This window comes from Electrophorus electricus, chromosome 19 (genome assembly GCF_041902795.1).
Source record: "Electrophorus electricus isolate QZ-2024a chromosome 19, ASM4190279v1, whole genome shotgun sequence".
Taxonomy (NCBI): domain Eukaryota; kingdom Metazoa; phylum Chordata; class Actinopteri; order Gymnotiformes; family Gymnotidae; genus Electrophorus; species Electrophorus electricus.
In genome coordinates this window covers 19,288,907-19,309,953 of record NC_137515.1, presented here as the reverse complement: position 1 = coordinate 19,309,953, position 21,047 = coordinate 19,288,907, and the positions used below count along the sequence as shown (strand labels likewise).

Below are 21,047 nucleotides of genomic sequence, written 5' to 3'. Positions count from 1 at the left end.
AACGCAAGCGGCTAGAGCTAGAAGTAGCCCGACATTTTCTGGGCCTTCGCACCCAGCTCGCTATGCCTCAAATACCTGCTGTTCCTTATTTTTTTGTGTCAAGGTTAAACTCGAAGCTTGTTTCTTGAGGGGATTCTTTCCACTCGTTAAAAGTTGAATGGTATAATTTGCGCAATCTAGTTGCTGTGGCGCCGTCTGAGCGTGTAAATGGGAGCCGGATACCTTCGCTTGTCTTAGTAGGGTGGTTTGTCCTAAAACCTTACCGCCTTCAAAGAAGTGCACAGCTGCAAGGTTTGGTTCAAATGCCTTCCCTCTGCGTCGTGAAGTTGCGTAAATGTCCAGCTCTTGATCTTAAACGGTCTGCGTTTGCGTCCTGCAGGTCACTGACCACCGCGTCACGTTGCAGGGTTTCTGCCGTCTAAGGCTTCGCGTGGTTTTTCCGCGATGTAAACACGTCACAGCGCAGGACGCAGTGTTTTCCTACGTACCGTCACATTTCCATCCTCTTCCTAACTGCACCGCCCCGCCTCTGATCACGGGAGACATGCCGATTGCTCAGGGTGACGGAGAGCTTCCCGTCCCGGAGCCGCTGCGCATGGCGCAGTAACGCCGCCAGCCCGCTTGGACGAGGAGCGCAGATGTCTGCAGCCGGAGACGGCGCATCCTAGCCATCTTACAGACCAGTACAGCCAGACCAGACCGTTAGGAACATGAACGAAGCCGTTAAAAGCCTCCCGTCACCCGTGTCTTCAGATGTACAAGGTCCCGGTCCCGATACCTACAAAGGATGGCTATTTAAATGGACCAACTATCTGAAAGGCTACCAGCGCAGGTGGTTCGTCCTGAGGAACGGGCTCCTGTCCTACTACAGGTAACCCCGCCGAGTCTCGCAGCTACTAGTTTGCGTTTGCAGGATTTTCAATAGCACGTTTGGATGCCTTATTTATCCTATTTCGGCGAAGTACCTCGTTTCTGTGAACGACACGGCAGTGCCGACCGCTGTAGTCTAAACGGAGCCTAGAGCCGTTACCTATAGCAGTAAACGGTCATCTGACCTGCTGGAAAAGTTTCAATGCCGTTCCTTGCGTTTTACTAAGCTCGCACCCGACCACGTCCTGGCTTGTCTACACTTGAACATCTGTAAGGCGTTTATGGTGTCTGTTGTTCTGCCATCCTGCAATAATGGTTTTCCATTTGTCAGAGGTGCTGGAGCCATTTCAACACAAGTCGCTCTCATTCTTTTGAATTGTGTATACAGAGAGCAACGAAGTCGCTGATTCACAGAAGGCATATACACCACGTCCGTTAATGAGCCCTGTTTCCACAGATCGCGGGATGTGATACGGCGCTGTGTGTGTTAGTCAGTCATCGTCTTTTATGCTCACCTGCCACTGGGAAAAAAACGTTTTATTACGCAGCTCCCAGTAACAGAGAGACAAGCTGTATTCAACACTTGCGCTTAAAGGCTTGTAACGTGCCTGATAAATGGTACGTGTTTGCTCCTCTGGGGGGAATAATTAGTTTTAGCGAGTGTGTGTGTGTGTGTGTGTGTGTGTGTGTATATCCAGGACTCAAGCGGAAATGGCACACACCTGCCGTGGCACTATCACCTTGGCGACGGTACACATAGAAGTGGGCGACACCTGTCACCTGGTTTTGACGAGTGGGGGGCGGAGCTACCACCTGAAGGCCTGTTCGGAGGGGGAGTGCCAGCGGTGGGTCTCTGCTCTGCAGCAGGCCAAAGCGAACGCCACTCAAATGATGCACCAATCAGGTGAGGGCCTGTGTTCCCAGTGTTTGCAGGGTCTTTGTTAGGAGCTACATGCAGAGCTAAATTAGGGCAGAGTTCAGCTCAGACTTGATCAGACGGTGCTGTTTGGCTGGGGGAAGAGGGGAAGGTTAGAGTTGTAACTGAGGTCGATTCTCAGGAGTCTGAACGAGCTGCGTTTTAAAGAGTTTAATTTGTGTATGATATCACGTCTGTAGCAGGGCTGGTATTTACACCTGCAGTCTTATTTCTTGTGGGCTTCACCAAGGTGTTTTGGAATAGTAATGCCCAAACGTCCAGCCTGCCACATGCTCCGATTACGCCTTCGCTGTTGCAGAAACGTCGGTTCAGAACGTTGGACTCATCAGCTGGCCGGTTTTGCTTCAATTTTACTTCACATTTTGACTCACGGCGTTTGGAGTTAACAGTAGTTGTAGACAGGAAGCTGTCTGGTTGATTTTCCTGACCGAGAGTCCAATCTCTGATCTCCGACCTGTCCAATCTGTCTGTTTTGTCTGATCTCGTCTGTAAGCAGCCAATACACAGCTCTCTCTCGTACCCAGTAGAGCGCTTGACATAAACTCCGGCTACAGCAGCTCGGAGCTGAACAGGGTGAAACCTGGATCAGATCAGATCAAGCTAGATGATGGAAGCAGACGTGACGTTTCTCCATTGAAAGGGTTTAAGAAACTGCTTTAGTAGTCAGCTGGCGATGTGCATTCGTTGCTGGTATCGCAGCCGTCTGTTTGAGTGGGAGGAGATAATGTGTTAGACCCCGAGGATTTGTTTAACTGCCTCCATCCTCCTACCAGGGTGGTGCACTTGTGAGTCACAGCTGTGTTCTTGTTCGGCTGTGGATGCCTTTCTAGCCGTTTGCCTGCAGATGGCGTACACGCTACAGAATCACACATGACACATGGAGTTACGTTTAAATGTAATTATGGTGGGCAGGTTTTCCGTCTTCGGTAATGTGCCGTGATGAATGTGAAACGCTGACGGGTTCAGTTTGTCAGACGACCGTGTTGCCCCGCACGTCTATGGTTCTCTCCTCACACAGGATAATGGAGGTCTGAGGTGCTGAGGCATCTCAGTATCTCAGCCTTATATGGTTATTTAATCATGGATTAATCAGGGTTGTGATGTGTGCACAAATGAAGGACATTCAGGAGTCCTGTCTGTCTTTGAAGCGTCTTGTGTTATCTTGGAAAATTTTGGATCTTTAGGAATAATGATTTCCCCATGTAACAGAAACGTCCATAAGCCTTTCACTCTGTGTGAGCGTGTGTGTGAGCGTGTTGCATGATCTCACACTACTGAATGAAGTGATGGCCTGATTTGTTAACTCCACCCTTTCTGTGTAGGAAGGGCGGAAGAGAGAGAGAAGGAGGGAGAAGGAGAGAGAGAAAGATGAAGAGAGAGAAAGGGAGAGAGAGAGAGAGAGAGGGAGAGGGAGGGGAGCAGATGGAAGTCAGTGTGAGGAGGTGAACGGTTCGTCAGTAAAGGAGCTCCATTCTCTGGGAGACGCTCATCTTGTACCCTGCAGCTCTCGGTGAGTATCAGACCTTGCACTGTCTGTGGTGGACTGGAGCCCACTGCACAGTCTCAGGGTTCTGGGAGCTAGAATTCAGAAGGTACTGTAGATAAGAAAATGTAACAAGAATATTGCAAGCTGTGCATTTTTGTCCGGTTTTGCAGATATGTATCTTTTGGAAATTGTCACTTTTATTTCAGTAATGGGTAATTCACATATTATAATCATTTGAACATTTTTAACTCTGGTTGTATTGTCTTTTATTTAATACCACAGATATATATCCATAACACTAGTCTGTGTGTGTGTTTTATCTGTTTCTCTTGCTCCTGTACTGGTGGGTCACCACTTCTGTGATTCTGTCCGGTCTCATGCTTTTACCACTCAGAGTTAAACCTTCAGCCAGAGTCTGTCTGTCTGGCTGCTACGCTGGCTTTGCTAACTCACCTGCAGGTTGATGGACATCTGCTATTAGGATGAGACTACACTCTAGAGCCCAGATCAGCACATTCTAGAGCAGAGCTTTACACCCTAGGCCCCAGATCAGCACAATCTAGAGCAGAGCTTCACACTCTAGAGCCCAGAGCAGCACATTATAAAGCAGAGCTTCACACTCTAGAGCCCAGAGCAGCACATTATAGAGCAGAGTTTTACACTCTAGAGCCCAGATCAGCACATTCTAGAGCAGAGCTTTACACCCTAGGCCCCAGATCAGCACATTCTAGAGCAGAGCTTTACACCCTAAAGCTGGGAGGGTTGTGTGTTTGTATTTGTGTGTGTTTACTTACGACAGGCTACTGATTCACAACAGTTCATGGATAAACAGATTATTAGTGAGAATAACTAAGCAGGCTAAAGGCATAAATTGGGCTCTCTCTCTCTCTCCCTCTCTGTCTCTCTCACACACTCCCTCTCTCTCTCCTATTTCTCAGTCACCGTCTCCTGCCCTCTCTGTTTCTTCCTCTCTTCTTCCCACTTCTCCTTCCTTCTGCCTCACTCGGTCACTTATTCTTGCCCTCTATTTTATTCCTGCTCCCTCCTTTTCCTGTAAGTGTCTTTTCTTCTCCTTGCTGCTGTTCTGCTGTGGTGTATTAGTGTCGTGCCACAGTGTAGTAACGCTGTGTTGAGGTGTCAGGCCTGTGACAGTGTAGTAACGCTGTGTTGAGGTGTCAGGCCTGTGACAGTGTGGTAACGCTGTGTTGAGGTGTCAGGCCTGTGACAGTGTGGTAACGCTGTGTTGAGGTGTCAGGCCTGTGACAGTGTGGTAACGCTGTGTTGAGGTGTCAGGCCTGTGACAGTGTGGTAACGCTGTGTTGAGGTGTCAGGCCTGTGACAGTGTGGTAACGCTGTGTTGAGGTGTCAGGCCTGTGACAGTGTGGTAACGCTGTGTTGAGGTGTCAGGCCTGTGACAGTGTGGTAACGCTGTGTTGAGGTGTCAGGCCTGTGACAGTGTGGTAACGCTGTGTTGAGGTGTCAGGCCTGTGACAGTGTGGTAACGCTGTGTTGAGGTGTCAGGCCTGTGACAGTGTGGTAACGCTGTGTTGAGGTGTCAGTACTGTGTGTTGAGGTATGGTTTCTACTGGATGAGTCATACGGAGAAGATAAAAGTGTTTTCTAGTTCAGCCTTGTCCATGAAAGGGGGTGTTCATGGGTGTGTGCTTATCTCTGCTTTTCTCTCTCTCCCTCTCTCTCCCTCTCCTTTTCCCCTGTATCTCTCTCTTTCTTTCTTCTCTCCTCTCTCTCTTTCCTTCTGTCCCTCTCTATGTCCCCCTGTTTATCCTCACAGTACAGATGTGTCTCTATCTATAAACCAGCCTTTCTGTGATGTTCTAGGTTATGACCTAACGTCGTGTGTTGCTGTCAGAGAGGAGAAGTATTTGGGAAGTACTTTATTAAGGCAGAACTGTTTCCTGTGGTCTTCTGGTGCCATCTGGTATCAACAGAAACAAATTCAAGCTCAAGTTATTTTCATTCTCTTCAGTCTTACAATGCACAAATCTTTTGCTGTAGAATTTGCGACTTTGGGACTTTGTCACCTTTTCAGTTAAAGTTTCTGAAAACGATTCTACTGATTGGTAAGTTTTTAAGCTAATTAATAAATACTTGCTATTTACTAATGAACTAGTGAACATCCGCGTCATTTGGCATCTCTGGGTTAACTGGCACAAACGTGGCCCTGTTGCCTGGATGGCTGTAACCAGGCCAGACAAGACAGGGCTGATGCGTGCTAGCTGTCCACATCTGGTGTCTGTACAGAGCTGTGCATCATTGAGGGTTGGTTATAGATTTTGTGTTGTAATTATATGGTTAACCTTTCACTTCCATAGAATTTTACTGAAGGATAATATTTCTCCTAGTGACGAGTGACCACTGATATGGAGAGTTTAAATGTGGCCTAAATCCAGTCTGATACAGTGAAGCATTCTGATGTTTTTGAAGAACACGTATTTCTCACACATATCCAGCCTGATGCGGTGTTGGGAGCAGACAGTTTTATGAAGAGCTGTTTGATCAATCAGACATTAATACATTTGATTGGATGTTTTTTTGAATGCTGTTCTACTGAATTGTGCAGTCGCATCTGAGCTCATAGTAGTATTCAGGGGAAGCTGTGACATTCCTGAGCCTCAGACGTCTGAGTTATCTGCTCCTAAACTGCGCAGAATGCTGATCCAGGCTCTGTGTTTCACCTGACATCTCCAAACAGCAGAGCATCGATACTGCTCTGAGATATGAATACGGCTATCACTTAGGACACTCAAGTGATGCGTTTTTTATCTGCATTCTCACTGCTTGTACTCTTCCTGTCTAATTTGTCTGCACACTCTCTGTCTGTACTATATCTGTACTCTCAGTCTGTACTCCTTGTCTGTATCCTATCTGTAGTTTGCTGGTGTTGTCTGTCTGTAGTTTGTCTGTACTTTATCTGTATCTGGTCATTTCTGTCTGTAGTTTGTCTGTACCCTGTCTGTCTGTATCCTGTCTGATTAGTTTATCATTTCTGCAGTCGGTAATGTGTCTATACGATGTCTGTCTGATGTTTATCTGTACGCTGTCTGTCTATGGTTTATCTGTAGCTTGTCTGTATTCTGTTTTTGTCTGTAGTTTGTCTGTATCCTGGCTGTAGGTGGTTTGTGTCCAGTCTGTCTGTAGTTTGTTTGTATCCTGTCTGTCTGTCTCTAGTTTGTCTGTGTCCAGCCTGTCTGTAGCATGTCTGCGTTCTGTCTATTTGTAGCTTGTCTGTGTAGTTTGTATGTGTCCTGTCTGTCTGTAGTTTGTCTGTCCTGTTTGTCTATGTCCTGCCGTTCTGAATTTGGTCTGTGTCCTGCCTGCCTGTAGTTGGTCTGTGTCCTGCCTGCCTGTAGTTGGTCTGTGTCCTGCCTGCCTGTAGATGGTCTGTGTCCTGCCTGTCTGTAGTTGGTCTGTGTCCTGCCTGCCTGTGTCCTCTTTGTCTGTCTCCTGGCTGCTGCAGTCACTTTCTCATAAGCGCTTCCAATGAATGTCAGACTGCACTCGCCCAAGCCAAGTCCTTACTGTGTGTGTGGCAGAAAAGCCAACTTTGAGTGAGGGAGAGAGAGAGAGAGAGAGAGAGAGAGACTGAAATGCGTCATCAATTTTGCTGCAGCTAAAAATAACCCTGCCTCCTGATTTTGTGAGCTTTTGTTTCCAAGGCAACCTTGTTCCTTCACAGTTGTGCTGCTGGGGTGTGTGTGACGTGAGTGGCTGCTTGTGACTGCTCTAGCTCAGCTTTCTAACGCTGCGTCACTTCCTGCACTTCTGCGTGGTATGCTTCACCTTTGGAAGTGTCCCTTCCATCTCTGTCTGTCTGTGAGAAAGCTTTACCTGCATCTTCCTGTCTTCATATTGCCTCTGCACCTTCTCTCTCTCTCTCTCTCTCTGTCTCTCTCTCTCTCTCTCTCTCTCTGTCTCCCTTGTTCTTTCTCACCCTCTTTCTTTTTCTTTTCCCCATTTTCTCTCAGATCGATCCTCTACTCGAGATCAATCTTCGCCCACACAAACTGACTCTGCACTCTCTCTCCTGCCCTCTTTCGTACACACACACACACATACACATACACACACTCTCTCTCTCTCTCTCTCTCTCTCTCACACACACTCACACACACACACACACACCTCTCTTCACTTAGTTGCTGAAATAAACTGCATTTGCTGTGTAACTGTAAAATATTCCCCTAGCTGGAAAAGTTGCGTACACACACACATTAGTCTGCCAGAAGTAATTTTTGTAGTGCAGAGTTGGTATTTTTTCTATAGCACATTTAAAACACCAGGAGTTGTAGATTACACCGATAGAAGTAAAATAAAGAGAAGGAAAATGTAAACAAAAAAAGAAAAAAAGAAAATGATAAACACACCCCAAAACATTTCCACCCCAAAAAGAGCTCAGTTACCCTTTGCTTCTTTGACCAGAGAACCCTCAGAAGAAGCTGATCAGAAGATCCCAAGGCCCTTGATGCTGTATAAAACTGAAATAAGTGATATGAATGCGATTCAGTCAATTTGGTGCTTTACAAGCCCATAATAAAACTCTGAACTGAATTTTGATTTGGATTGGAAGCCAATGTGTGAATGCTAGGATCAGTGTGATGTGATTGTGATTTTTTTTGTACCAGAGACTAATTATAGTCATGCTAATGCAGGTAGAGAAGAGGAAGTAATCCAGTCGAGAAGAGACGATTACACCAATCACCTTGTCCAGGTTTTTAATCTTGTGGATATTTCTCAGGTGACCACGATGGAGATATGCTTATCAAACCTTTTCCCAAACTGTAGACATGAGGAAGGTCTTACATTGCTGAGGACTGAATCAGGCTTTTGGTTGGAGCAAACCTTCAGGAACAGTACCAGTCATTATTGATAAACTGACAGTGTTTAAAACAGTCCAGTGGGTTAAACATAGACTTCATACAGGAGACCAGCCTGTCCAGGCAGGAAGGAGAGAGGCTTTTTCAGGCTGACCTGAAAAGGGGCACATGCAAAAGAGTTGTTGTGTTCCGCTGCTATTTCTAAACTTCCTGAGGTCAACCCCAGAGCACAGCTTACACATTTACAGCCCACCACAAAGCCAGATGCTTTGCCTGTCGTGTGGTCTGACTGCCTTTAGACAGTCTCTTAGAATACTGCGATGATGAGAGAGTTAAGTCCCAAGCTTCCCTTGTTCTATCCAGCTACACCTGTGACTTAGCTGATCTGTCTGTCTCCCCCTGTCTCACTCTGTCCCTGGCTCACAGATGACTCTGGGGATGAGGGCTCTGTATCCCAGCCAGACCGTTCACTTACACAGGGTGCTTTAAAGACTCTGGCGACTAAGTTGGACGATCTGAGCACGTGTAACGAGCTGATTGGTAAACACGGAGCCGCCCTGCAACGCTCGCTGAGTGAACTAGAGGACCTGCGCTCGCCTGGCGACGGTGCCGACAAACTCAAAACCATCAACGAGCGTGCCACGCTCTTCCGCATTACCTCCAATGCTATGATCAATGTGAGTCACCATCTGAGACACCTGAGGGGTCTTTTTCATTATCTTCCACGGGAGCCACACACTTCCCCTCCCCTGCATCCTCAGAGCCTCCTGAACTGAAAAGGTTTCAACCCTGAAGCAAACAAGTAGCCTAGGTCACATGCTTGCGCACCAATCACATGGAATGGAAGGCAGGTTTTTACTGACAGTTGTGAACATATAGCTGAAGAAAGCGTCTTGGAGCCTTACTGATCTGTTCCATGAATGCAGAGATGTTATGTCTATATGTTCTGTAGGTTATAATTAGCAAGCCAGTAACTTTATTCATCTACGATGCATTATCATTGTGGCCAGTGGTTACCTCCGGGCCACACCGCCGCTGAGTTAGTCCATTGATCGATTTAGTCGGTTGGTCGATTGGTTGGTGCGCCGCTTGATTTCTTCAAGCTCAGCGGCAGCATCCGACTTCTGACACCAGTGGGGAAGAAGATCCAGAATGTAGCATTTTTCCAATGTTGAGTTTTCAAATCAAAGCAGGAAGACAGTAAACCAAACTAGTAAAACCGAAAAAACAGCCATGATTAAACTTAAAAAACAATTCAGCTTTACACAACAACATTAAAGAGTACATTTGAAACTAAGCAGAGTGTCCGGAGAAGGTCACAGTACGCTGAGCATCCTCGACGTGCTCCCAGATGCTCCCCTACTGGGCCTCCTACACACCAGTGGCAGATCCACAGTATGTCCATTAATCTAGCCATATATGAATTATTATTTACATGATTCCCCCATGTTCTCCTTCTCTTAAAAAATAAGCAATAAAAATCAGAATTTGGTGAAAAACTTTAGCTAGCTAGGGAATCATTTGATATTCACAGTCCCAGTGTGAGCTGCAAGATTCAAACTGCTCCAGTAAGATAGCTAGCTAACATTGGGGGACTGTTGCTGGCGGTCCAGGAAAAGAAATGTCCAAAACTGTCTCACCGTCTGCTGTGGTCAGGCTTGCCGGGACTTTGTGGACCTAGCGGAGGCACACACTCGGAGGTGGCAGCGTGCGCTGCAGTATGAGAGAGACCAGCGCCGCCATCTGGAGGAGACCATTGAGCAGCTAGCCAAGCAGCATAACAGCCTGGAGAGAGCGTGGCGTGAGACGCCGAGCACACACTCACGTGAGCAGTACACACACACGCGGTTGAAACTAAAGCACGCTTGATGATAAATCCACAAAAACTCACATGTATCTGCTCTACTCCAACAAAGACATCTAGATAAAATGACACACACAAGCTCATTTCCATATCAAAGCCTTAAGGAGACTGAAGCTAAAGATGCCTTGTGCTGTCCGTAAATAACTTGGGTGTGTTTCTCATCAGCTGCTTAAACACCTACACCAAGTAATGACTTAGGAAACAATGCATTAGATGGGTAATAGCTCTTCTGTGTGTGTGTGTGTGTGTGTGTGTCTGTGCATCCGTGCATGAATGTGTGTTTCTGTGTGTGTCTGAGCGTGTGTGTGTGTGTCTGTGCATCCGTGCATGCATGTGTGTTTCTGTGTGTGTCTGAGCGCGTGTGTGTGTGTGTGTGTGTGTGTGTGTGTGTGTGTGTGTGTGTGTGTTGACGCCTCTACATGTGTTTTATCAGAGGGGTCTGAGCAGACAGGGGATGTGGACACTAGTGATGACAATGAAGATGTAGAATTCTTCGATGCCATGGAGGACTCAACTGCTTTCATCACAGTGCCAGCATCCAATCACACGCAGCGTGGGTAAGCCCCGCCCCATCCTGTGGAATCTTTTACTTTTTGACTCATTCAGGATCTGTAATTCAGTTGGAATAATTCCACCTTGATCAAGGTTCAGTAGGTTGTTCAAACTGTCTGTCTGTGACCTGTGAATTTGGACTCCTTTGTGTGTGTGTATGACCATGGTATTTTTACAGTCTCAGAGTACAACAGTGATAAAATCAAACCTGTGTGTGTGTGTGTGTGTGTGTGTTACCATCAGAACCTTAAGTGGCAGTGGTAACCAGAGCATGACCGGAACTTTGCCCAATAACTGGTGTCAAGAGGACAATCTGATTCAGTCTGACTCAGTAAGTCTGATTCTCCTGAAGAACACTGATGCAGAAAACCCCAGTCAGTTCTGCTGCTGTACATATAATCAGACATGAAGTGTGCATGTGTGCGTGTTTGTGTGTGCCTTTGTGTGTTTAACGTGTGTGTGTGTGTGTGTGTGTGTGTGTGTGTTCGCCAGGAACCTTCAGGCTCATATTCCCTGCAGCAGCGCAGAGGCAGACGCAGTCATATCCCCGACAAACCCAACTACTCCCTCAACCTCTGGAGCATAATGAAGAACTGTATCGGGAAGGAGCTCTCCAAGATCCCCATGCCTGTAAGCATTACACAGCATGTGTGTGTGTCTGTGTCTCTGTGTGTGTGGTTAATTTGTGGAAAGTTATATTTATTAATGCTCTTAATAGTGACACACAGAACTGAAACAACTCCCTGTTGAACTTAGATGTAACAGCTTAAAACCATTTCTGTCCACTTGTCTGTATAGTTGAGCTCTCTCTCTGTTTCTCTCTCTGTCTCAGTTTCCGTCTCTGTCTCTCTCTATCTCAGTCTCTGTTTCTCTCTCTGTCTCTGGCACTTTGAAACTTCTTTAAAAGTTATTTATTTTATTGAAACTTTTATTTTGCAAAGATTTTTCCTGAGGTGTTAGCTGTCAGTATCAAATAGCTTTGTCATGATTTTATTCTGCTCTCTGTGTAAGGTTCTTTAACCCATAGGCGTAGTTTTGGGGTGGGGGCATTTCCCCCTCAATAACTCCTGCTCACACTACTCCTAAAATGTGCTATGGTGTGTGTGTGTGTGTGTGTGTGTGTGTGTGTGTGTGTGTGTCCCCAGGTGAACTTTAACGAGCCCCTGTCCATGCTGCAGAGACTGACGGAGGATCTGGAATACAGTGATCTGCTGGACCGGGCGGCGCTCTGCTCCTCCGCCCTCCAGCAGCTCAGCTTGGTCGCTGCCTTCTCTGTGTCCTCCTACTCCACCACGGTGCACCGCACGGGCAAACCCTTCAACCCGCTGCTGGGAGAGACCTACGAGCTCGACCGCCTCCAAGAATATGGCTACCGATCCATCTGTGAACAGGTCTGAGCCACCACACATACAGAGTCTCTCTCTCTCTCTCTGCGTGTGTGTGTTGGGGTGATTTTAGTTGTGTGAAGTAGTGAGGAGTGGGGAGGTTGTTCCTGACTGTCTCTCAGGTGATGACACGTCTCCATAATCCAAGAATGATTTGTGGTTTTCTTGTTGGGTCATATTACTGAAATACGGGATTATGTTTGTATTATTAATGTGAAATTGTTACGTTTGTTTTTGCATTTCTCACAGTAAAGGAGAAAGTGCATCTCTATCTCAGCCTCACCCGTCATGCAGTGATCACGTTCTTTCGTCTTTGGGTGGTCGGGTCTCTGCTTTGCACCTCTGACAGTAAAGAGATACTCTGACAATTTTTACCCTCTGTTTAGGGCCTTATAACACTCTAAATTACTTAGAATTTTAGTTTCCAAATCACAATGATACAAATAGAAGTTTTTACTTTATTTTATAATCTGATATGTTTTTAGATTTGATAGCAAAGCCGTGCTGGTGAGCCTGGTCTGTGGTAGTAGCTGGTAGAGGGTTAGTGTGCCTCAGGTGCTCGTCTTGGGAGCCTAAAATCACAGTGCTTCTGTGCGTTTAAATGCATCCATAATTTGTCAATTTTTTGTATGTTTACTGATGGTGGGAATCTGAATATACTGCCCTCCATGCACCAGTAGGTGTTTTTCTTTGGGTTTTTAAAACCATTTGGCAAAATTCTGAAGGGGTTTTATTGGATGCTTGTCCCATGATAACTGAGTGACCCCATATCTCAGTGTGATCCCAGTGTGACGGGCTGTATTACACTATCAAATAGTCTGCAGCAAACGGAACGGGTGTTTCAGTGATGTAGAATCTGCTCTCTCGTGTGGATCGCACTCTGAGCTGGTTGTCTGAAACTCCTCGATGCAGTAACGATGAGGTGGAAGTAAGCGTACTGCGTCAGGCCCTCCGAGGCACTGCTGCAGAGAGTGGACTGCTCTCTGTGTTCCTGGCCTCTGGGCTTCTTTGAGAAGATCATGATGTTTGTCTTTTTGAAGTTTCCTGCCAGGGTCCAGTAGTTCTGGCAGTAGTTCTCCAGCAGGTCCATTAGACATCTCCAGGGAGCCAGAACAACAGAAATGATTCAGAACCTATTTCTCACATGCAATAAAATTGTACTAAACATTAAAATCAGTAAGGTGTGACTCATTCAGCTGAGATATTTAGCTATGTATATGTAACAGTGTTTGGTTTATGGTCAGTTTTTTGACAGTGCATAGTTCTCCATCTCCATCTCTCCTCAAGGTTAGCCACCACCCCCCTGCAGCGGCGCACCATGTGACTTCTCAGCGCGGTTGGACCCTGTGGCAGGAGATCACCATCGACAGCAAGTTCCGGGGCAAATACATTTCCATCATGCCACTGGGTAAATCTAGTCTAGATTAATCTAGCTGGGAAAGTCTAGTTTAGATTAATATAGCTGGGTGAGTCTAGTTTAGATTAATATAGCTGGGTGAACGTAGTCTAGGTAAGTCTAGTCTGGGTTAGTCTGGCTTGGTTGAATCTGTCAGTTGAGTCGAGCCTGCGTAGATCTGGTCTGGGTGAGTCTAAGCTGGGTAAATCTAGCCAAGGTATGTCTAGCCTGGGTAGGTCTAGCCTGCATGAATGTAACCTTGGTAAGCCTTTGCCTTGTCTAGAGTGCATTAAACAGCAGGACACATCTAGTACATCTGGGTTGGGAGAGGCATTGGTCACCCAGTTTCAAGGCTGACTCCTTCATATCCCAGTGACTAGAGTTCCACGAGCTTTTACTTCAGTGTGGCGGTGTGCTGGATTTCAGATGTGCTATAATCTATTTCATGTGAGACGGTCTTTGCCTAATCCTCCAAACACAACTGCTGAGCTGCTACGGTAGGTCTGTGCTGTCTGTTGGAAAGGCTGCTTCAGTTATAGAGTGCCTGTCTGTAACGTGACATCTACAGAACAACTGTTTATAATATAAGGTCTACAGAAGTACAGACTGGAACATGTATAGAACTACTGTCTGAAACACAAGGTCTGCAGAAGTGTTGTCTGTAATGAGGTCTGTTTTAAGGGCTCTGGTGTTCAGGCTGTGTGGGTGTTATCTGTGCTATTCCCAGCAGAGCTTTGTTCTGTTTTAGACTCATCTTTCCTCATCTTTCTCTCTCTGTCTGTTTTGATCTCTACCACAAAAAAGGCTATTTTAGTTAGAGACGACCCTTATAAATTGCCTAGTAAAAAAAAAACAGTACTGTAGTATTCTAGTATACATAGTGCTGTAGTAATCTAGTATACATAGTGCTGTAGTATTCTAGTATATATAGTGCTGTAGTATTCTAGTATACATAGTGCTGTAGTATTCTAGTGTATACATAGTGCTGTAGTATTCTAGTATATATAGTGCTGTAGTATTCTAGTATACATAGTGCTGTAGTATTTTTGTCCTATTTGAAAAGGAAACCTTGCTTTACTTGTACGTAGAAGAATCTTTGTTTTTGGGGGCACTTTGCTGTGTGTTTGGAGGTTTTTTTTTTTACTTCTGTCTTTGTCATTGGAACTCCCTCATTCATGGTGTCCTGCCCTGATCTCCCTGTAGGCCGTATTCACCTGGTCTTCCACTCCAGTGGGAACCACTACGTGTGGAGTAAGGTCACGTCTACCGTGCATAACATCATCGTAGGCAAACTCTGGATCGACCAGGTAGGTGTTCACTGCCGCATCAGTGTACCAGCGTGTGTGTGTGTTCGTTGGTGGGGGGTTGTGCAGCTCTGTGCTTGCACAGCTGAAACTTTCTGCACTTCAGTACAATTTTGAATCTCTCTACATCTCTTACTACGGTACGCTGCAGTTACTCACCTGGATTCTTCTACGGATTCGTACACTACAGGGGCAAAATTATTGGGACACGCCTCCTAATCATTAATTTGAAGTGTTTCGTTCAGTCCCATTGCCTCAGGTTTATAAAATCAAGCCCCCAGCCACGTAGTCTGTCTTTACAAGAACTTGTGAGAGAATGGCTTGGTCTAAAGAGCTTGTTGGATTCGAGTGTGGTGCTGTAATAGGACACCACCGTTGCAACAAGCCAGTTGGTGAAAATTTGTCCCTCCTATATTACATGACCAACTGTGAGTTGTTTAGGAACCACATTTGGGAACCACAGCAACTCAGCCATAAAGTAGTAGACCACAGAAAGTTCCAGGGCTGGGTCCTACATTGCTGAGGCGCAGAGTGCGCAAAAGTTGCCAATGCTTTGCTGACTCTCTGACTGCAGAGTGCCGAACCTCCTCTGGTGTTAACATCAGCACAAAAACTGTGTGCCAGGAGCTTCATGTCGTGGGTTTCCATTTGCAGCTGCATGCGAGCCCTACATCACCAAACACAACATCGAGCGTCGGGTGGTGTGGTGTAAAGCACGCCAACACTGGACTCAGTGGAAAGGTATTCTATGGAGTAACGAATCACTAATCTCTATCTGGCAGTCTGATGGACCAGTCTGAGTCTGGCGAATATCGGGTGAACGTTACCTGCCTGTCTGCATTGTGCCACCTGTAAAGTTTGGTAGAGGAGGGATAATGCTGTGTTATTTTTCAGGGGTTGGTCTAGACCCCTTAGTTCCAGTGAAGGGAGATCTTAATGCTTCAGCATGCCAAGACATTTTAGACAAATGTATGCTTCTAAGATTGTGGGACCAGTTTGGAGAAGGCAAGGTCCATAAAGGCAGATTTGGGTGAGTCTGGCGTGGAAGAACTTGACTGGCCCACACAGAGCCCTGACCTCAACCCCATCACTGCTGGGATGATGGATGGAGATTATGAGCCAGGTCCTCTCATCCAAACAAATCCTCAACCTCAAACAATGAATGGGCAGAAATTCCCACAAACACTTCAAAGTCTTGTAGAAAGCTGTTTTAGCTGCGAAAGGGGGATACCTCCATGTTAATGTCCATGGATATAGAAAGGGACATCATAAAAGCTCTTCTAGGTGTAATGTGTAGGTGTCCAAATACTTTATATATATATATATATATATATATATATATAACTCATTCAGTCATTAGCTTGTTCATGTGTAGCCGTTAATGAGGCAGCTTTATTACCGTTGCTATCAGCATTAAAACGTCCTACAGAGACGTCCTATAGTAATACATAATGGCATAACAACACATAAGGACATAACGTAATAACAGCACATGGTGTAATAACAACACATAATGTAATAACAGCACATGTAATAACACATAATGCAATAATAGCATATGATGTAATAACATATAATGTAATAACAGCACATGATGTATTAACAACACATAATGTCAGTATATTAATAGCACATGATGTAATAACACTTAATGACATAATAAAAACATGATGTAGTGACATAATATAACAGCACATGATATAATAACACATAATGTAATAACAGCAAATGATGTAATAACACATCATGCAGTAACAGCTTATGACGTAATAAAAGCACATGATATATTAAGAGCACATATAATGACCGCTCATAACGTAAAAATCAAGCATAAGGTAATAACAAAAATGTTATATGTAATATTTACTACGTTATTTCACCTTAAACTGCTGATAATTCAACATACTTATTACAGAGTGTTATTTATGACAGTTTCCAGTATTATATTATGCATAATTATTATGCTATGCAAGCCTCTCAGTTAGTGCTGCGTATGTTTTGAACTCTGGACTCTCACTGTACTACTCTTAACACATCTGTCTTCTGAGGAACTCGTTAATTAGCTGTCAGTGGGCCGTGCAGGGGCGGGCCAGGCCAAGGGACACGAGCCAATCAAGCATGACCAAGCTGATGCCAGGCGATCTCTCTGAATTCTATTGTGAAATTATACCTAATTTTAGGTGTCATTGCAGAACTCTTGACATCTGGGCATGCGTTTTTACCTCCAGCCAGCCCTGCTGCATGACTCATGTCCAGAGCCTGACATCACCGTGGGCATTTCTGTTGTCCATCTGCTCTTCCCTGTTCGTCCCTCCTCCTCTTCCTGTTGCCATATCTCTCTAAGATCTTGCTCTTTCTGTTCCGGTCTGTCTTCATCTGTTTTGTCGCTTTGTAAATCTCCCCTTTTAAAGGAGACAAGATCACACATGAAAATGACAGAATACTGAAAAATTGGAGTTAATCTCAGATAGGACCCAGGGCTGGTCATGTTTTCGGAGTGGCTAAGTGGTAGAGGATGTTGTGATGTCAGAGTGATCATTTGTCTAATGAAGCAGGCAGTTTGACCTCCTGCCTGTGTGTCTTCATTAATAGTGTTTGTCTCTCCCTGCAGTCTGGCGACATTGAGATCGTAAACCGCAGGACGAAGGACACCTGCCACCTTAAGTTCTCCCCTTACAGCTATTTCTCCCGGGACATCCCGCGCAAGGTATGGCCGCACCTGCTGGTTTTCCTGCAGTGCCTGGCAGAGTGCGCGCACTGTGCAGTGCTGCCATCCGGTGGCCACTATGTGCAATTGCAATGCGAAATGATGCTGAAAAAATGGATGGTTTATTCTCGCTCCATTCATTGCTTCCCCGATATGCAACGAATTTATGTGTGTGTGTGTGTGTGTGTGTGTGTGTGTGTGTGTGTGTGTGTGTGTATCTTGTCTACAGGTGACAGGGGTTGTGGCGGACAGTGATGGTGTGGCCCACTACATCCTGTCGGGCACGTGGGATGGTAAAATGGAGAGTGCCAAGATCGTGGAGAGCAGTCGTGACTGTGGGGGGTCAGAGGGCAAACTGAAGACCGTCTACCAGACACTTCCTCCCAAGCTTCTCTGGAAGAAATACCCGCTACCGTAAGGGGCAGCCCCTTCACACTGATCAGTGACTGTCGTGAACACCACACACACCTAACGGACCAACCTTTACTATTCTTGTAGTACAATACTGACAGGAACATGAATGACATGAAAAGGATGCTGAATGTGTCGCTGTCTGTATTCTGTCAAAAGGATAGATTTTACTTTTTAACTGTTTTGTCTTTTTTTCCTCTTTCTTTCTGTCTCTCGCTCTCGGCAGTGAAAATGCCGAGAACATGTATTTCTTCTCCTCTCTGGCACTCACCCTCAACGAGCCGGAGGAGGGTATGGCTCCCACGGACAGCCGACTGCGGCCGGACCAACGACTGATGGAAGCGGGGCTCTGGGATGAGGCCAACGCCCAGAAACAGCGGCTGGAGGAGCAACAAAGGCTGGAGAGGAGGAGGAGAGAGGCGCAGGCCAACCTCGCCGTGGAGGAGAGTAAGAGAGACGCACCGACCCAGAGAAGCTCCTGCGCCTGCATAAGCATGGATCTAGAGTGCGATTCTAGAGCTGTGCTCTGGAGGTCTGCAGACCTCCATTTAGTGTCGTCCCTACTCTGACAGATCTGCTCCAGTTCATCGCTCCTCCCACAAGCCTTTAATGTCTGGATGTGGTTGTTAGGAAGGAGAAGGACCTCAGAAATATTTAGCCATGGGACCTGAACATCAATGTTCTAGAAGTGCTAGTCTTGTGAATAAGAAGATCGCTCTGGAACATAACATCTTATCATGTTCTCAAACCTGCCTACACCCAGCCCGTTCTAGAGTCTAACATCTGTCCCTCTCTGTTAGACAAATCATCCCAACTAGAACTGCACATATGCACAACTGCTCGTCTTGCAGTAATTTAACGTATATATACCTTATATTAGTATATTCAAGATCCCTTTGTAACCTCTGTTCTGTGTTGCTTTTATTTGACGATAGCTCTGTTTCATCTGATCTGATTCAGATTCTTGTTATCACTCTAGAACATCTACATTCTAGAGACATTTTCTAATGGCTACACATGGTTCAACATGTTCTCCTAGGAGTTTTCATAACCTGAGAGTTATGAAATCTGTGCATCCCTCAGGTCAGGAGGCGGAGGTCTACCAGCCGCTGTGGTTCGAGAAGAGGGCGGACTCAGAGACTGGAGAGAGCAGCTATGTGTACAGAGGCGGATACTGGGAGGCCAAAGAGAAGCAGGACTGGGCTCAGTGTCCAACCATCTTCTGAGGGATTCGGACTGCACCACTTCTCTCTCATACAGATGGCCTGCAGTGGAAGAGCAAAGCACATGCCATGATCTCCTGCGCGCGTGTGTGTGTGTGTGTGTGTGTTTAGGTCAAGGCAGGTGTTGAACAGAGGGGTCTTAAGGAACCTAAATATAAAGATTCTGTTTAGAAATCATGTCATATTCACTTATGTGTTTGAAGAGTGTGTGTGTGTCAGGGGATGAGACTGCCGTATGGGAGATGATTTATGTGAGCATGGCCGACTCAGCACTTTCCTCAGGATTATGTGAGCTACATTTAAACTGTCGGACTCAGACCAGTACAGAACAGGGTGAGATTCTCCCAAAATTGAGAAAGTCTTAAAACAGGACTGTTGGCATCACCTCCCACACTGGTCAAACATGTCGGGCGTTTAACCAAACAATGAAAGCACACACAATAATTACAGAGTCGTTTCTCTCTTTGGGGGACCAAATTGACACTTTGCACCTTGGCTAAGAGTTGCATACCAGCTCTAAACTAAATTTGGTTTGTTGTAGAATTTACTGTAATTCTACTTAGTATTTCATAGCCAAAGGAGTTTACGGGCACTATGTCTGGTTCTGAGGCCCCACAGTGGAGATGTAGCGCTGGGTCTGAGGACCTAGTAATTGAAGACCTGGACCTCAGTGATTAGATTGCAATAGTTGTGTCTTATTGGCAGACACAACAGGACGTCCCTTGCTTAGATTCCAGTGTTATTGGCTAGCTGTCCCCAGGCCCCACCCACATTCTGCCCATTTTCCTGTTCACTCTCTGACCCTGCTGAAGATACAGCGCAGGTGTCAGCGGAGCTATGTCAGGAGTTCCCGGGGAGGCCAACAGCGTTGCAGGGTGTAGTGTTTTCCCCTGCTGTAACACACCTGGCTGTCCTCAGCTAGCTCGTAAGCCTTTCTGGAGCAAAGTTGGGTGTGTTAGACACAGGCACAGGTGCTGAACCGGTCGCTGAAGCACATACCGTCACTTACAGGGAACACAGAGGTGTCTAGAGGTGACTGTGCTTATCTAAAACCGAAGTAAAAGGTTTAAAGGAGAACCTCACATTGTGACAATCGGTATGCTCAGATTGAGAACTCAGTAGAAACACAATTTCAGTAGGATACTGACTTGAATCTGAGCTGGTTAAACTGATAACCTTTGTGCTAAAAAGACAGGACAACAAAGAAACACGCATTCTTCCTCCAGATGTTGAAAACATGCCGCGTGCGTGCTGGCTCCAGTTATGTCAGAGTTCAGTTGCAGAGGGCCACAGGACTGCAGAGTTCAGAGTTCTCCAGACTCCCAGCCTGCTTCAGCTTGTCCACTGAGCATATCAACTTCCAGAACCTTGTTTCACGAATGTGGGTGTGATAAAGTAAGCACTATATTAAAGGAAACACTATTAAAGTAAACACTCTATTAAAGGAAACACTATTAAAGGAAACACTATATTCTGGTTGGCTGCCACCTTCTGTTGTCTGGGTTCACCAGGTCACACAGTGGATTCAACAGAGCAAAGCCCCTTCCTAAGGAAGTGAACTGGGATGTTCTGGAGTGCAGGGCAGTGATGCCAGACTCACCATGGACTGGGTTTGCTGTCCACACATGCTGACATCAAACTGTGATTCATTTGTTAAAACACAAACTAAATATGTAGATGTCTACTGTGAATTGATGAGTAGTGTTGAAACAGGCTGGTTAAAGCAGGGCGCTAACAAGCCCCTGGTGTTTGGAGGCAGCCCCGGCCTCGACTCGCCCCAGCTATGCTGTTCTAGCATGTGTTGTCAGCATACTTTGTATATGTGCCTTTGCACCTGAACTCAGGGACACTCTGAACTGGTGCGGCATGTACAGGCCGCGCGAGCACACGGTATGCTTTACCTGTAGCGCTCGCTCAGTAGTCTAGGTTATAATGTGGGTTCACCAAGTGTGGTTTTGGCTGAATATCACATTTAAATGAAAACTATAAAAAGCAATCACTATGTTGTAGTCCTTTGTGGTCTTTAATGAAAGAAAAATGACATTGTGATTTTATGACTTTCCAATTCTCTTCATCC

At 45.9% G+C, this 21,047-nt stretch overlaps 1 protein-coding gene across 1 annotated transcript; it reads left to right on the top strand.

Annotated features, from left to right (window-relative positions):
• The first annotated feature begins 311 nt into the window (after window positions 1-311).
• Window positions 312-21,019, top strand: osbp2a (oxysterol binding protein 2a). The gene is made up of 14 exons (XM_035535973.2): window positions 312-871; window positions 1,569-1,774; window positions 8,555-8,805; window positions 9,785-9,953; window positions 10,426-10,549; window positions 10,788-10,875; window positions 11,037-11,174; window positions 11,690-11,935; window positions 13,217-13,337; window positions 14,529-14,632; window positions 17,241-17,336; window positions 17,566-17,750; window positions 17,974-18,194; window positions 18,831-21,019. Exons 1-14 carry the CDS (start codon window positions 711-713, stop codon window positions 18,971-18,973), a joined length of 2,253 nt encoding a protein of 750 aa, XP_035391866.1. The 5' UTR covers window positions 312-710; the 3' UTR covers window positions 18,974-21,019.
• Window positions 21,020-21,047: the final 28 nt, after the last annotated feature.

What these genes read in the sequence shown, in the direction of transcription:
- osbp2a (XM_035535973.2), top strand. Translation starts at nt 711, where the DNA reads ATGAACGAAGCCGTTAAAAGCCTCCCGTCACCCGTGTCTTCAGATGTA. An exon ending in ACCGATCCATCTGTGAACAG is followed by an intron (nt 11,936 to 13,216) that starts GTCTGAGCCACC and finishes TCTCTCCTCAAG; the next exon opens with GTTAGCCACCACCCCCCTGC. An exon ending in CCCGGGACATCCCGCGCAAG is followed by an intron (nt 17,337 to 17,565) that starts GTATGGCCGCAC and finishes TCTTGTCTACAG; the next exon opens with GTGACAGGGGTTGTGGCGGA.